At 39.9% G+C, this 17,222-nt stretch overlaps 2 protein-coding genes across 3 annotated transcripts in view; one reads left to right on the top strand and one right to left on the bottom strand.

Annotated features, from left to right (window-relative positions):
* The window catches only part of cdkn1d (cyclin-dependent kinase inhibitor 1D), a 297,559-nt gene extending 280,337 nt beyond the window's left edge, over positions 1–17,222 (bottom strand). Inside the window, exons 1-3 of one of the 2 annotated variants that reach the window (XR_014593088.1) lie at positions 17,041–17,222; positions 14,829–15,400; positions 13,024–14,741 (exon numbers count right to left, since the gene is read on the bottom strand). Coding sequence is in view for 1 of the 2 variants with exons in the window: in XM_083906963.1 (XP_083763089.1) it covers positions 14,677–14,741; positions 14,829–15,396 (633 nt within the window). In the remaining variant the exon portion in view is untranslated. Of the gene's footprint in view, positions 1–13,013; positions 14,742–14,828; positions 15,401–17,040 lie in introns of those variants that run through there. The other variant, XM_083906963.1, reaches the window with a different exon arrangement.
* slc37a3 (solute carrier family 37 member 3) lies at positions 905–11,018 on the top strand. Its single transcript, XM_083907127.1, has 14 exons — positions 905–942; positions 3,005–3,249; positions 4,257–4,371; positions 4,773–4,865; positions 4,947–5,030; positions 5,941–6,086; positions 6,341–6,437; positions 7,164–7,248; positions 7,359–7,537; positions 7,718–7,859; positions 8,483–8,584; positions 8,672–8,871; positions 9,461–9,526; positions 10,420–11,018. The coding sequence occupies exons 2-14, from the start codon at positions 3,173–3,175 to the stop codon at positions 10,510–10,512; spliced, it is 1,479 nt and encodes a 492-aa protein (XP_083763253.1). The 5' UTR covers positions 905–942; positions 3,005–3,172; the 3' UTR covers positions 10,513–11,018.

Consider the following 17,222-nt stretch of genomic DNA (forward strand, 5'->3'; position numbering starts at 1 on the left):
TGCAATGTCATTAATGAGAGAAAACCACAATAGAAATAAGAGCAAAGTGTCTTCTGCTTTGACTAAATTAGAGGCAACCATGAAGCAATACATTCAAATTACTATTATTTACACTATATTATAGTGTATTTGTTTAAATTATTATTATTTTCCTTACCATACCGTCAGCCACATACCTACACCATTACACACACTTTGTTTAGGTTTGCTCTGCATCCTTTTATCATCAATAAACAATAAATATTTCAGAAGCACTGTTTCTATCTTTTGTTTTCTCTTACACAGATTTCAAAACAGAAACATGTGTGTATAATATAAATGCTCAATTCAAAAGTATTTATTCAATGTATATCTTATTTCAACCTGCATTTGCTGTCATAATAATAATAATAATAATTAATCTGTCTTATTTATTATACAATTTTCCATTCCATTCCATTCTATTACTTGCCACACCAGTAATCAATTTGGCATTGGATTTACAATACATTAAATGAGCGTTGCACAATATAATACTATAACGATGTAATAAAAAATACAGTTTGTGTAAACTTACCAGTGTTAAAGTTCAGACCAGGTAGAGAGAAGACTCGCTGTTAAAGTGCCAGGCAATGTTTAATGCAAGGTTTTTTGGCGGTGCATGTTTAAAACTGTGTGTAGGAATTCACTTGCAGCCAATAGCTGCTTGGTTTTACCCGACAAGTGTCACAGTGACATGTGTTGTCCTGAGCAGCTGTCAAAATCCCATACAGTACGCTTTATATGGCGTTTACTCATGTAGTACCACCCCTGTCCTGCTGGTGGCAGCAGCGCACCGCCGTGCTGCTCTACAGTCGCTGACGTCCGCGCCACATGAACCCACAGTAAACAACAGCAACACACACACACGACTTCTGTTGCCACACACGGAGCGAGCTCCGAAACCACAACCTTAGCTAAGAGGTAAGAACACGCTTTGCTTCTCCTTTTTTTTATTATTTGGGGGTTTGGAAATATGACTGTGGTCTGCCTGTTTGTTGACGTTTGGTTCGTAATTTTGTTGTGACAAACCCGGAACTGTCTCTCCATGTTTCAGCCTCGTCACCCAGAGATGCACTGAAGTAGCACATTTCTTTGTGACGACAAAATCTCTGACAATAATTGAACTCACTGGATGACATATGGGTCTTGTGTTGTTAATTCGGTGCTAATATAAACGACCATCTGTTATATCGATTAAACGAGGGCGGCACCGAATAGAGAGAGGCTATATGTGGTATAATATTCACAACATTTATAATATCAATATTCAGTGACGTTTAGTGTTGCACATTTCTCAGAAATTAACATGTCAACGTACTTTCCAAGAATAAAACTAGGCAATAAAATATGCACAATAACAGCAAATACAAAAGAGGTATGTCTACATTACCAGGTGGTGTTTAATTGTTTTATAAATAACATACAAATTAATTAAAAATACTATTAATCCCTGAAATGATGGCTTCCTGTATTCTCAATTTACATTAAAATATCTGCATCTGAAACACGAAATACCTGCTGACAACCCCTCAACCCTGCACTCTGCATGTTAAATCCTGCCTTTAGCAACGTTTTAAACTTAATACAGTAGATTCACCTAAGAGGGTGTGCTTTAAATGGAACAATTCAGCTCTTTGTGTAAGAGCTGTTATTGTAACCAGGTCATTCTTCTAAGCTATTCTGCAAACTCCTCTGATTGCATAACTGTTTGTATGAACACCTTTCCGAATGTGGCCTGTTTTCCTTGTAGAGAAAAGACACGCACACAGCCACATGTCGTGTAATTGTGTTCATCATACTTACACAGGTTTTTATTGCCTTCAGTTTAGATGTAAGGTGAGCAGATTCCGTATTAGTTGTTTGGCAGGCACCAGGATGTTCTGGGTGGAGTAACAGTCATGTGAGAGGTTCAGCCTAGAAGTTAAAGATCACAGCAGTTCAGATGTCAACAACTGTAAACTGGGAAAGAGAGTTAGGAAATTAGTCCAGTAAATGTTGCAGTCATTGTTTCTGAAATGATTAGTTTTTGCATTAGTAGTTTATCTAAAGAAGCATACACATTTCATATTCACATAAGCAATGGTCGGTGCCCTCTACTTCTTAACTGTCCAGATGACTGTCATTCATATTTTATGATATGTTTGTATCTCATTTTCATGTAAAAAAGTTAACCTAAACTACTGCATAAGGGTTGTGTAATGTTTTCACCAAAAAAACAAACAGCCACAAAGCAGAAACTAAAACATCTATGTTATTAGCGATATTGTGGAGTTATTCTAAACCAGTTAGACCAGACTGAATGAACACACAGATACAGAGTGTGATGGATTCAGTTCCAATTTTTTTGCACCACCATGCAAAAGCTTATAAAGCATTTTTGATATTATATATGCTGTGAAGAACATTAAACCTTGCTGAAAGGAGAACTAGAGGGTTGAATTGGAATACAACATTTAGATACTTCTGTTTTATTTATTGAGACAGAACGGGTTGATGCATTTTGACTTCCTACTGTACTGTGTACTGTGTAAACGACATAGCTGAACTGACCAATGGGGGGAGTGGTTGTGGCTGCATACATCACACTGGGCCTATTGATTGCAGTTGCTGGTAGTGCGCAACTCGGCAACTACACAAAATACGTCTTTTACATCCCCCTTTACATCTTAAGAAACCTTTTTCCATGGAGGGCCAACATTAAAACTTGCTTAGTGGGCGGTGGGCCATGGACCAAAACCTATTGTATTCTATTGTGTAAGTACTGGTAACTCCTAAAATGCAGTCAACCCAGTTTTAAACAATCAGAACCTGAAATGTATATGATAATAAGACTTCTGAAATGACTAACTGCAGCATTAGTGACCACTCGTGTGATGCGACAGACAGTCTACCTCTCCTCAAGTCTCAAGGCACCACAAGCATTGTTCTTTTAATCTGATTAATATTAGAGCAGTCGATTAATACTGATTTCCTCATTCTGCAGGCACAGCTTTGTTGTTGATGTGCTTGTCTGATCCGGCCTAGTGGGAGTGTAGCTGCCCTCTCTTATCCCCCATCCTGATTCTGTTGCTGTTCCCCCTTGAAGACCTCCACCAGCACCACCTCCTTCCTCTTCCTCCACCTCCTCTTCCTCCCTCCAGCTGCCCCTGTGATGCCTCCCCCGTGCTGTGGCTACCTGTCACAGTACACCAATCATCATCTGGTTGTCTTCCTCCTCACCTTCTTTAGGTAAAACAGACCCATCCTCCCTCCTGATTAAATGAATATGTGATTCCAGTCACATCCTCAGAATCACTTTTTTTTATTATTATTTTATTCAATATCATAAATGAAATATGTCTATCTAACTAGCTAAGGTCTTCTGAAAGAGTGGAGCTGTATGCAAAGAGAAAGAAAAAGAAAATGTAAATGTATTGTACCCAGAGAAAAAGTCACTGAATGAGTTTGAGCTATAATTTTAGGTAAAAAGTCTGTGGGTCAAGGTTAACCCCAGGCCAGACGTATTGGATTTCAAATATTTTAGCTTGCGGCACTCCACAGCTTGGAATGATTTTAGAAGTTATGTAATTGTTTGTTTTTTTGTTAAAGATATTACTTTTTTGGAGATAATATTGGTTTCAAAGTGTCAATATGTGATCGTCCAACAAGGCAGACATGAATAAATGTATATCTCTTTATTATATGTCTTTGTGTTTTAAATCCTAAAAAAAACATGTTTTGTCTTGAAGGGGAGACTAAGCAGCGACGTCAGTCAAACAAAGCAGAGCATCCATCGTCATGTTTATGACCATATGTTAATCTTCAGCCACGTGCTTCTTGAATCAGACCCACTTACTCGTTGTTAATCATTAGAGACACGTCTGTGGCCACCGTAGACATAGTCAGGCACACCTTATCAGGAGCAATGCAAAGTGCAGTTTGCACTGCAGCAGTTTGGAGCACACAATGAACTCTGTCTATTTCCTTCTCGTCAGTGACACGTACTGATCTGGTAGTTTCCTGGAAGATTTGCAAAATCAATCTCCTAATTAATTCTCACATTGTGTAACCCAAGGCAACCTTGAAGGACTATTAGTCTTCTTAGTAATGTGGTATTTCTATCATTAATTTCTCAACATATGCAATTGTTCCTGTATATGAAACAAGCATTGGGTAATTCAGCAGTGGCTGAAAGTATAAACTTTCACCAGTTTCACTTTGCATTTACTTTCTAACATTGCGTTCTGTCCCTGCAGCTACGTGTTGCTCCACGCGTCGCGGAAGACGTTCAGCAATGTGAAAGTGAGCATCTCAGCCCAGTGGACGCCATCCGTCCAGAATGTCAGCGCACGTGCTTTCTCTCCCAGTGAGGTACGGAGAATAGCACACACACACAATACAAAACAATGCAGAACAATGTTTCACCCACAGGCGTATTGTAGATACTTGACGTGGATCAATAAAAACAAGATTAAAGAGTACACGGGTGGAGTTATCTTAGGAAGCAGACTCATGATGCCTGTGGTCTGCTTTGCCACTGTGATTAGTTGCCAAGATTAGTGTGAGTCAGTCTTGACATAAAACACATCACTTCCTGTATGCAGCACATGCAATGCTGAGAGTCATGTGGCGCTGATATGCTTAATCAGCAATGTGTGAACTTATTTGATGATGGTTTGAAGGAAACGGATATTTGTAAATATTTAGATTTATTTGATTTGAATCCAGCTGTATATATATATCATTTCCTGTATTTTCTCTGACTGTTTCAGACATGGGAGGACAATCATCTGTTTGCAGATGAGAACCAGGCTACTCTGTTCCTCGGAGCTCTCGACTCCATCTTTCTCTTTTCATATGCCGTGGTGAGTAAGTGTGTTTCTCTGTGTCTGATGAGCTTTTCATAACATCGGCAAAGACTCATTATGTCTTGCTTCTGTCCACAGGGCCTGTATTTGAGTGGTGTGATTGGGGACAGAGTAAACCTGCGCTATGTGCTCTGCTTTGGCCTGTGTGGCTCTGCTGTAGTGGTAGGTAATTTTGTGTTGATTTCATGATGTGATCTATAGTGAATTGTTTTTTATTATTATTATTTTTGAGTGTGTGAATTAAAATATTCTGACATTTTATCTACTGTCTGAACAGACAGTGATTTAACCTATTATGTGTAGAGATATTGGCTTTAAAATGTATAAGATATTATCTGCTACTACAACAGTACGCTAAATAACCTGTCACCCTCTATGACTTTTTTTTTTGCGTTTATTTTGCTCAATGACGAGGCGCAGGAAAAACATATATACCAGTATCGGTATTGTTTATTGGCCGAAGCTCTCACGATAATTAGCATATCGGGTATCAGCAAAAATCCTAGTTATACACTACTGTTCAAAAGTTTGGGGTCACTTAGAAATGTCCTTATTTTTGAAGGAAAAGCACTTGAATGAATGAATCAGAAATACACTCTATACATTGTTAATGTGGTAAACGACTATTCCAGCTGCAAACGTCTGGTTTTTAATTGAATATGTACATCGGTGTAGAGAGGCCCATTTCCAACAACCATTTCTCCAGTGTTCTAATGGTACATTGTGTTCGCTAATGGCGTTAGAAGGCTATTGGATGAGCAGACAATCCTTGAAACCCTTGTGCAATTATGTTAGCACAGCTGAAAGCAGTTTTGCTGGTTCTTGATGAATAATAGTGTGAGTTTTAATGGAAAACACAAAAAAAATGTATAAGTGACCACAAACTTTTGAACGGTAATGTTTTGATAATGTTGATATGTTCCAATTCACAGTTAATGATAATGAATAACCATTAGCAGCAGTCTGTGTCTTGGAATAAGTTTATATTCTAAAATACCTTTGTTAATATGGAGGTTGTACTTTATTCTCTGTGTGGGCTTCAGCACAACTGAATCTGTGTTCATATTTGCAGGAGTTTTTGTTTGGAACTCTGACCGAATGGCTCCACATCTACAACATCTATCTCTACTGTTCCCTGTGGATCCTGAACGGGCTGCTGCAGTCGGCTGTGTGGCCGTGCGTGGTGGCCGTCATGGGCAACTGGTTTGGCAAAACGGGGTGTGTGACGTTTCTCTTTTCAACAGTGTCTGTCCAGCCCATACATATTTGCTACACACCCACACTCTGAGACTCACACAAAGACGTCCATTTACTGGTGTCACTGCCAACACATAGAAGGCATTTAGACTTTTCCACAGGCACTGAACTTGCAAAACTAAACTTGTTGAATGCTAAAAATACAGTCTGTGAAGCGGCATTCCATAATAGTAGTAATAATAATAGTTTAATTTCTTCATGGTGATGTTCTCCAGGCGGGGCTTTGTGTTTGGCCTGTGGAGCGCCTGTGCCTCTGTCGGCAACATCCTGGGAGCCTTCCTCGCTTCCAGTATGCTCTCATATGGATACGAGGTAACATACACAAAGAAAGAAAACACTTAAAGGGGTCATATTATACCCTATTTCCCCAAGTTAACCTAATTCCCTGGTGTTCTAATGATACATGTCTGTGACATGCTTTGGTCAAAATACCATAAGAAAGAAGCACCACAGCAGTTCAATCACCCTGCCAAAACAGCCCTGTTCAGAACGCTCTGTAGTAGTATCTCTTTAGGTCCACCTTAAAAAAAAAGTGAAATGAAACTTTAGGGAGAGGAAATGACATCAGCCACAGAGGCTACTGGGAGCTAACAGCAGTTAGCATTTGTGATCATTTGCAGGCTCTAGCAGGCACATTGTCATCATCTATAACATGTATCCACTGGACAGATAAATCCTCCGAGGCTGGAAGTTTGTGTAGAACTCTGTGTTGCACTGTGGAGCCAAGAATAGAACTTTTCGCGGTTTTCGGATACTGTTGACCGAATTCCAGGAATGTTGCGTCTTGTGACAATGAGAGCGGAAGTCAACATTGCATGTTTTATCTCCTGTACTTAGCCTGAGGAGGACCACAAAAACATAAGTGAGTCATCTTTTTTCACACTGCCGACTGATAGGGCCTCCAGAGTCCCAAGTATAAGTATTTAAATTATTAAAAAGTTAATTTTGCATAATATGTCCCCTTTAACCGAAACTTTCTACCATCATATTCTCACCAACTAAATGGTCACATGATGTATTGGCTCTGACTGTGTGCAGTACGCCTTCCTGGTGACCTCGGTGGTGCAGTTTGCCGGCGGAGTTGTGGTGTTCTTCGGGCTCCTCACCTCCCCAAAAGAAGCCGGTAAGGACTAAAATCTGCAGCCTTATATGATGTAAACACTGCTGTGATGCCTGTATTCCATCTTTGATTTATTTAGCAAATCTTTTTAACTAAATTTGAATGTACCTCAGGTCTGAGTTTGGTGTCAGAAACTGGCCTGAGCCCCGTGGAGACGGACCGAGACAGCAACAGGCCTCTGATAAGTGACGAAGAGGATGAGGTGGAGGTTCAGGAACCAGATGATCCCCCAGTTGTTTCCCCTCAAGCTATTGGCTTCTTCCAGGCCTTCTGTTTGCCCGGAGTGCTTCCTGTGAGTCTGAAACCCCCAACATGTCAAGATAAATTAATTATCTAAAGCCAGTAAAATGTCCCAGTTGTGGCACTAATAAAGTCTTATCTGGTCTTATCTTATCTCTGAGAGATAAACTGATATAGATTAACTGGCCTTGTCTCCATGTTGATTCTGTTTTTGTTTGTTTTTTTACTGCAGTATTCCTTAGCTTACGCATGTCTGAAGCTTGTCAACTACTCCTTCTTCTTCTGGCTTCCTTTCTACCTGAGCAACAACTACAACTGGAAGGAGGTTGAGGCCGACCGGTTATCTGTGTGGTACGACGTTGGAGGAATCATCGGTAAGTGCCAAGTTTTCATTTAATTTTTAATGTGTGAAATTGAAACTGAGCACCAGCTTTTTAAAGATTACAGGTTTAGTCTGTAACATAGATTTTTACAGAAAATTTTATTTTGGCTTAAACAAATATTGCGTCTTGAAATTGCAGTAAGCTGTATTGAGATTTAGATACATTTCGATTTAATTGTTCAGCCCTACACTATAGATAGGACATTTACGATAGATAAAAATGTGTGATTAATCCCGATTAAATATTTTAATCGTTTGACAGCACTAATATTAATAGATGTAGTGTTTACAGACACAGAGGCACTTTTGATATGAATGTAAGGCTGCACTTCCATGCCTCCACCAGGGGTGTAGCTGTTTTTGTTCTTCTCTGAATTGTAGACTAATTACTTAAATAAAATAATGAATTCAGTTTTATCTCTGATGTCCTTTGTTTTTTTTGTATTTGTATTTGTTTTATAACCGCAATTATGCATTGCTCTTCTTATTCCCATGTTCTGATTTAAACAAACTCCTCCTGTCTTTCTGATTTTCTTTTTATTATGAAATCACAAAATGTCACTTCAGTTCTTGAATTGTCAGTTTGGCTCAGTCTATGTTGTTTCTGTGTGTCAGGTGGAACGGTGCAGGGTCTGATCTCTGACTTCATGGGGAAAAGAGCTCCAGTGTTGGCCGCCAGTCTGGCCATGGCGATGGCAGCTCTGGTGGGATACAGCCGTGAGTTCATGACGAGAAGTGAAAAATAATCATGAAAATGTACACAAATCCGTCTACATGCTAAAATCATCACTCCTCTCCTATCAGGATCACCCAACGACCAGGTCATAAATGCTGTGCTGTTGGCGGTCACTGGTTTCTTCATCGGCGGCCCGTCCAATATCATCTGCTCCGCCATATCTGCTGACCTTGGCCGACAGGCGGCTCTGAGGGGCAGTCAGGAGGCTCTGGCTACTGTGACCGGTATAGTGGACGGAACTGGAAGTTTCGGAGCTGCAGGTGGACAGGTACGTCCAAGTGCTTCACCATAAATTACAAAACAGAAGATAAAATAGTTGCTACTTGAACACATTTTACAAAAACAGCACAATGATAATTAAAAGGTAATGGTACAAATTGGGTCTATTGCTCTTTTCTAGACTTGATGACCACTCAAAGACCGTTCATACCCATTTACACATATATTTATATCATACCCACTAACAGACAGCCATCAAACTGAGCAAGTTGGAGTTAACCCCCCAGGACCTACCAGATTGGAGGCTTGTTTACTTTTTTGGTCCAGAAAATGTCTGATCGGTGTTGAAATAATGATGATCTCAAATGTCTTGTCTTGTCCTCAAAGCAACATTATTCAGTTTTTAATGATTTCTGTCTTACGTGGAGCAAAGAAACCAGGAAAATATTCACATTTAAGAAGCTAAGAAAACACAAAGCTTTTACTGTAGTTACCTCTCGAATAACATTAGCCAGGAGAAGCATTTATTTAGTGAGGATTGTAGCTTTTGCAGTAACGGCTATAGTAAGAACCACAGTCTCACCACTGACTGATGTTTTTTTTTGTTTTTTTTTATCTCCATCATCTTCCCCCTCTAGTACCTGGTGTCTCTGATTGAAAGCAAACTGGGCTGGATGTATGTGTTCTACTTCTTCATCGTCATGGTAAGTTGACTTCATTTAAAGTTCTCAAACTAGAGGTCAGAAGCACCTAATTACGATAAATACATGAAATACAATTTAAACACGGACAGAACTACTTGTCATATTTCAGGCTTAAATGTTCATTAAAAACGTAATATAAAGTAAAATTTGTGTTTAAAAACCAATGAATTCAAAACACTCACACTCACACATGTTTTCATTCTTATGCACGTCCTGTAATTATGATTGTTTGTGTATGTGTTTTAAACCGTTTATGTATGTGCACTTGTCTGTACAATATTGTACATATGTACAATAATCCTATGCAACCGCAATCTTGATAATATTTCTAATATCTTGTGTAATCTCATGTAATATAACCTGTTTTTCTGTGTCCATGTTGTATGTGCTTTTTCACATTATGTTGTATCTTTTTTTTTAATTGCTTATTCTATGCATACTTTGTACTTGTCTCTGACCCCTTTTTGCTGCTCTAACAAGTAAATATCCAGGCTGTGGGATCAATAATGTCTAGTCTAATGTAAGATAATCTAATCTAATCAGGACAAATACAATAATAAGAGATAATAAATAAAGCTAAATGTGACACGAATTAAGCAAAACACAAGCAACAATCGCATAGGAAATACTTCTCTAATAGGGATTTTAGTCAGTTTGGGGTGCATTTCAGTTGTGTGATGTTGTAAATAACACACTAAACACATGTTGACGTACACCTAAACAAAACAAACTGATGTTTACTTAATTTACGTCTATCTATAGTTGTATTTGTGGCATTATCTCACTGGTCATTGAAGGGTTCTTAAAGTTGCAGCAGGTCTATTTACAGAATGTTTTCTCAAATGACTCTGATCCTGAATATGACATTATTGTTGTTGTTCCCTATGTTACAGACAGGGGGCAGCATTGTGTTCATCAGTCCGTTGCTCCTCAGAGAACTGCAGGTGATGTGGAGAGACAGAGGAGCGCGGCGACACCAGCTGTGAGCTGCGTCTCAGCCTCTGACATACGGCAGTGCAGCACCTGCTCGCTGCTCAGGAACGGCTGCTTTTTTACCCCCCGGTGAGTTTTGGGACGTGCAAAGACTCGGTGGAGGTGGATCGTCACAGTCAGGATGGTTAAGGTGATGTTGAGTCTCCCACACGTACACAAAAACCACCAGTGTATCAACACCCACACGAGCAGACGAATGGATGTACAGACATGTGTATTATATAAATACAAGGAAACTTTCCGTCTGTACAGAATGTACAAGTGTAAATATTGAAGGTTTAAAAGGGACTTGAATATTTTACACGCGCGCATGCTTGAATTACATTGAATGAATTTGTATTGTTTTTAATTTAAAGACTAGGCCTTGAAAATTGCTAAAGATTGTTAGTATTATTTATGACGCAGCCATGTATTGTTAACTTTTGTAGATATAGAGTTGTGTAATTAGTTTGTAGTTAAAATAACGGGTACGGCACTCTTACGTTTCTTACACATATCAGACAGAGTATGAAAGGTAGATTTTAAAACGGGGGGGGGGGGGTTAGTGACCACTTTTTTTTTTTCTTGTGTACAGTTTTGTGTAATCGAGTAAAGGGGAATTTTTACGTTAAAGATTTTAATTAAGGAGACTGGTTCTCTCGGCTCTCACTTGATCGATCATTCCTTTTTCACTTCCTGTTCAATGTGATGTGGACACTTTTTGTACTTAAACTCAAGCATCTTAAAACACACATCTGAAACACTAGTAGTTTACAGTGCAACATACATTTGCTTTATTATCAGTACTGTAAATCCTTTAGGATATTTTTGGTTATTAAGGTAGAACTGCTGGTTAAGGATAAATACTCTTTACTTATAGCAGCAGTTGTTCTGTCCATTACTGCGGTTGTTAACCAGCCTCTAATGGAAGGAGCATTGCTTTGATTAAATCTGTAAATGGAGCTAAAGTTGGTTTTTCCATCCACTGTGACACTGTGGGTAGTTTAACCCTTTTGTGCACATGGCGCATCGTATGAAGTGCTTTTTAAATACTGACACAGTGATATCAAGGACAAGCACCTGATGCTAAACTTTCTTAATGCAACTGAGCTTAATATGAGACTCGACATTCTGTTATCTCTGAACTGTAATAATAGAATGTAACCTGTATCTGTGGTTTTTATTTTCATGTGTTTACATATCACAACAATGTAATGTAGCTATTGTAAATAAATGCAAATTCCATTTTGCAAATCATGATTTGCGTGTAATATCATATCAAACCACCAGGAGGTACTATTTGACCAGGAAAAACTTCTATACTTTTTTACTTTTTTCATACTGTGTTTTAAAACAAACTTAAAATATGTAAAATGCCAAAGGAGGAGAATTTCACACCAGATATTTTAGGTTTCTTTGTTTTATCATTTAACATTTTTATTATTTTCAGCACTCAATATGAACATGAAAGGCAACAGTGCACCAGCAACCCATCAATGGAATCTCTTCCCATTTACTATACAAATATTTCTATCAAAAAAAGAATAGGATTCTGAACTCAATAATACAAAAAAAATCTGTATTAAATTTCAAAATCATTGTTACAAATGTATACAAAGACTATACATTCATGCATATACAAAGTAATGGAACACACTATGTTTCAATATAGCTGCGACGGGTGAATTAGGACAGCAAAGCATCTGTTTTGACTGTTGCATTTGAGTTTTCCTGTTTGTTTGTTTTTTTATTTTTCACACGGCAACAAAAAGAAAACCTCTGTGTCCAACTGTGGCTGGAAAAAAAGTCAACCATCTGCGCCTCAGATTCTCAGTGAGTATTAATAGGTTTTATTGAAGATTACCTTAAAAAAACATATTCCTCTTGTCAACATCATAAAAGTAGTGCAAAGATATAGTTTCACAAATAACACAATTAGTTAGTTTTGCAAAAAAAAAGAAAAGAAAAAAAGACAGGGAATTTGTAATTATTTTCCCACAAACCAAAGATATAAGTTAAGATATAAGTTAAGATAGACTTTGAAAGTTTTGTTCAAAACACACGGAGAAGATAGATACACACAAACACTATCTCACACTCGCACACACAGAAATGCTGACAAACGGAACAAATAACCCTGATTTGAGAAGTGTGTCAAACTGCCACGTGTTGCTATACTCAAATCTAGCCATGAAGAAAGCCAACACTGTGTTAACATGATTATGCGCGACTACTTTCAAGACGATTACTTGCAGAGACTGAGGCGGTTGGCTCATGAAAGAGAGGCTGTGAGACTTTTAAGGCGGCCAGACAAAAGCTTGTCTAAGTCACAGGGCACTGGTCTGGACCGGAGACGTCCTTTGATCCAGACGTCCGGGGTCCAAAATGTTCTCTCTGTATAAGGTTTGATTCTTTCCCTCATCCCCTCCCCTTCCCCCCCCCCCCCCCTCACCTCTGTCAAAGCAGAGAGAGTGGCGCCCCACTCCCTGAGAGGGAGTAGTTTCCTCTGCAGAGTGGAGCCTCACTTTGACACACTGACTCTTTCACCTGATGTGAAACTCTACACGCAGTATGGCCCTCCACAGCTTTTACCACAACACAATAATCACTTCTCTCTCTTTCGTGTCTGAACTCTGAAGACATAAACAACCCAATCTACATTGGTTTTTGTTTGTTTATCTCTTTTTTTAAAGAGCCTAAATCACTAAATCACATAATGAGGTAGTAGTATGGGTAGATTCATTCAAGCTATGGCTTTTTATTCAAATACAGACTATGATTGTAGGTAGAGAGAGAAAGGTCAGCACCCTGTATTGACCAAACAGTCTTTCTTTTAAAATCTTGATGTTTGAGTGCGTCCTCACATGCCACTTGGGCAAATGATATGTTTCGGAGTGAACTGCACAGCAAATTTCTCTTTGGTTCAACTGCCTCAGCTGCCACAACTTTTACAACGGGTGAAAACCTCTAAACAAAACCACACCGACACTTTCATTCACTGACACTTGTGTGCGTATAGACGCGATGTACGAAAAAAGGAGGAAGAGAAAAATGTGACGCAGCTCAACTGCTCGTGGAAACAAAAATAGCCGAAAGCAGAACCAAACACTTTGAGTGCTTCAAGCTGCAACACGGTGAGATAAACGCTACATTCCCTTCATGGAGAAAAGAGGCGCATAGAAAAACCTACAGACTGGAAAAATGCTACATTAATTAAAAAAAAAAATCTGAAAAATAAAACATAAATACGGTAAGGTTCTCGTCTGCTGCCAAAAACTAGATTTTTACAACCACATTATGAAAATGAAGCAAAGAAAATGGAAATGGGGTTTGCTGCCGTGTGGTGGTGTAAAAATATTATTTATGGCCTTTATATTTAAGTGGCAACGGTGGAGTGTGTGAGCCACATTGACTTTAAGTCTTAGGCATAAATTGGGGCCACAAACACCTTATCTTACCTCGTTTTTATACACTTTTTTGTTTTTAGACAATGAGCTAGCATCGTGAATAATAAATAAACAGTCACACATGGAACATATACTATTATTACTCAGAATTGTAGTCACTATTGCAAATGTATGACTGCATTGCCTCGTCGCCAAACCTCCACCGTTGACCTTTAACCTGGCGCTAATCACAGTCGCACTGCCAGAAATGTTGAACCACGGTTGAGGTTTTGACCTCAGGCCCAACTCGGGGGGGGGTGAGACTAAAGGCTGAGTGTGATGTGAGGCCGGGAATAGCAACTCATCTAATTAAAACCTCTTATGACTTTTAGCAAGAGGGAGACAAAAGATTGAGGACTGAGGTCAAATACTATCCCAGGCCTGTTTGAAAGAGACTTGATCTCAATAGTATTGAGCCCATTTTCTGTTATTTCCTGAAAGAGTGCATTTAAAATGATTTCACAGTATAATCATCTGAGTAAAACAGTATGTAGAATATATACAGTATAGATAATATAATTATCCACAAAAACATTTTGTAGAGTCTTGAGCTTGTTAAACTACAAAGTGTAGTTTTCTTGTGCTGGACATTTAAGGTATACGGTGTTGGAGGAGCCCATGCTGTATGAGCTTGTGGACAGTCAGTTTGCTACATATATACATATGATATGACACATATCAATGTGAGGTGATGTGGAGGCATGGATCCTCCACAAGGTCCTTTGTACTTTTCTACTGCCGAGAAGATGAAGATGATTTGTATGGCAGAAGCTTCCTCTTCTTCACTTTGAAGAAATCTGGAAAGGGGGGAAAAAAGATTTTAGTAACTAATATCTGTTGTGTCACACGTGGTAACAGAAGCTCAGGATGGTCCATAGACTGACCTGTGATGGCAGACTGTCTGCGTTTCCCTGGCTGTCTCAGCCTGAAGCAGCCCTTAGTGGCCACCTCCACGTACTCGTCCCCAGACCCAGATGAGCTGCTGGACATTGGAGAAGCCTCGCCCGGTGAAGGCGACGTCCACATACTAATGCCCTTCTTTGCCCTGAGCCCATGTCGCACCACAGGCCGCACCACAGGCCGCACCGCAGGCCGCACCGCAGGCCGCACCGCTGGCCGCACCACAGGCCGCACCGCTGGCCTCGCCATGGAGCTTCGGTAGAATGCTGGCACATCCTGGTTCTGGAGCTCTTCCCATTTCATATTTGAGCCTTCTCCCGGCACGTTGGTCTGGAAATCGAAGTTCCACCGCTTGTTGGCCACCTCCACGCTCATGCAGAGCAATCTCTGGAAGTCCTGCTGCAGCTGCTGGTGGTCCACAGGCCCGAAGAGGTTCCTCCGCACCGGCCCCATCTTCAAGTTCAAGGTCTCAATGCCGCCCCGACAGGAGAGCGCTGAGTCAGACGGCATAGCCGATCCTGCTTTTGATGTTGACTGAGAGGCCATCACCATTTCCCTACGAGAGATCAAACGCATGCAGACACAGATGGTGTTAGAGGAAGGGCAGATGTGGTGAGTCCTGCACAGTTTCACTGAAGTGTTATCTGGCAAAGCTATAATACACACACACACACACACATATATATATACATAGAAGCTATTAACTGCTCAAATCCCCAACACACCATATGCCTGCTGAGGCACCTTTTGTGTTTTATGTGATCAAATACACGTGTGCTCTAACCCACTAAGTAATTACTCCAGAACAACCGGTGACTGATCCAACACCATATAAATCTCCAGCAACATTCACTGCCCTCCCTGCTGCATCAAAGTGAACCTGAGTCACTATCCACCTGCTCGGGTGTCTGCCAGTCAAAGGTCAAGTGCTACGGTCAGCAGGTCATGTGGAGAAAATGCTCACATAGACCAGCTGTGAGTAATGTTTTCTGCATTCCCCATGTGACTCATTTCATTTGAGCAGCACCGTTGAATTCTGACAATGGGCTGCACCAGTAATTGGTTTTCTAACTGCAGTCTTCAAACTCAAAAATCTGTATTACCCACTACTCATTTACATAGAACACAACCGAGTCTCTTGACTCCCAGTGTTTTATCAGCTGTATGTGTGTAAGCTGTACTAGTACATTTTCTGGGATGGGCAGTAGCTACAGTAGAGAAAATCTGTCGCAGTGTTACGCAATAACTAAACGCACACATGAAAAAAAACACTTTCACCAGTCGAGTATCTTGTAATTACACCCTGTCTGACAACTCGTATAAACAGTTTGAAAACACATGCTGGAAACCACAGCAGCTGTTGCATTAAAACTTAATTTATTATAAGTGCACACTTACTGTGTCTAACTGTAAAACTTCAGTATTCGTGTTTAATGCGCTGCTGGATTCATATGTTCAAATAAAATTATTTATTTTGGATAATATGATTTTTTTTTTTTTTTTTTTTTTTTTAACAGCAACAACGGAGGAAAAAGTGCCTTCTTTGACCGACAGGGCTGCTCTCGTGAGCTCCGAGTGAAAGTTGTTTGTGTCGAAAATGAAGTGGGCGCGGTAATGTATGCAGATCAGGTTTCCACACGGGTCAGCGTGTCCACTCCCACAGAGAGGAACACCACCAACTTTCACGTATTTTTTACAACTATTTACGAACACAAAAGTAATGTAAAAAAAAATGCACCACATAATCTTCAAGTCCCTGAACGCACCACTGAGCACGGGTGAAACGGTGAGACGTTCACGCGCAGTAAAATCGGAGGGAAACGAAGAGAAATCTTAGTGACGCAGTTACAGCGGGTGAGCATGTGGGTCAATGAGATGCAACACACACACACACGGCAACAGCCCACAACTTGTCAAAGTAATTAACTGTCGTATTACACACACAAAACGGACACAACGACACTCACAATATTAAAAGCATCAAATTAAGAGCGTTGGCTTCACATTTACACTCGTACGAACTCTGTTAGCGTTTAGAAAAGAGATGAAAAACAACATCAACAGCTAAGCTGACCGCAAAGAATATACAACCCCAACAAGTGACAACACAAAATACGTAGTTATAGTAATAAACAAACATGCTGTAAAGTTTTAACAAGGACATGTGTTTGCTATAATTAGTTGTTTTCCTCTTACCATCAGCGTCAGTTTCCTTTTTTTTTTTTTTTTTTTTTTTTTAAGTTGAGTTTTGTGTCCGCAAACTAAGTACAGTCGATCCGGTGACAGAGCAGTGTGTGATCCACGGTCCCGTGGAAAGAAGTAAACACTGTCACGCTGAGAGGTTGGTAGTAAATCCTGCCCACGGGAGGGTTGTTCTC

Source organism: Microchirus variegatus (genome assembly GCF_963457635.1).
Source record: "Microchirus variegatus genome assembly, chromosome: 20".
NCBI lineage: Eukaryota > Metazoa > Chordata > Actinopteri > Pleuronectiformes > Soleidae > Microchirus > Microchirus variegatus.

Excerpts from the sequence above, each read along its gene's own strand:
- slc37a3 (XM_083907127.1), top strand. The coding sequence starts at position 3,173 with ATGCCTCCCCCGTGCTGTGGCTACCTGTCACAGTACACCAATCATCAT. Across the intron at positions 5,031-5,940 it reads TGTGTGGCTCTGCTGTAGTG|GAGTTTTTGTTTGGAACTCT; the intron begins GTAGGTAATTTT and ends TCATATTTGCAG. Across the intron at positions 7,538-7,717 it reads GTTTGCCCGGAGTGCTTCCT|TATTCCTTAGCTTACGCATG; the intron begins GTGAGTCTGAAA and ends TTTTTACTGCAG.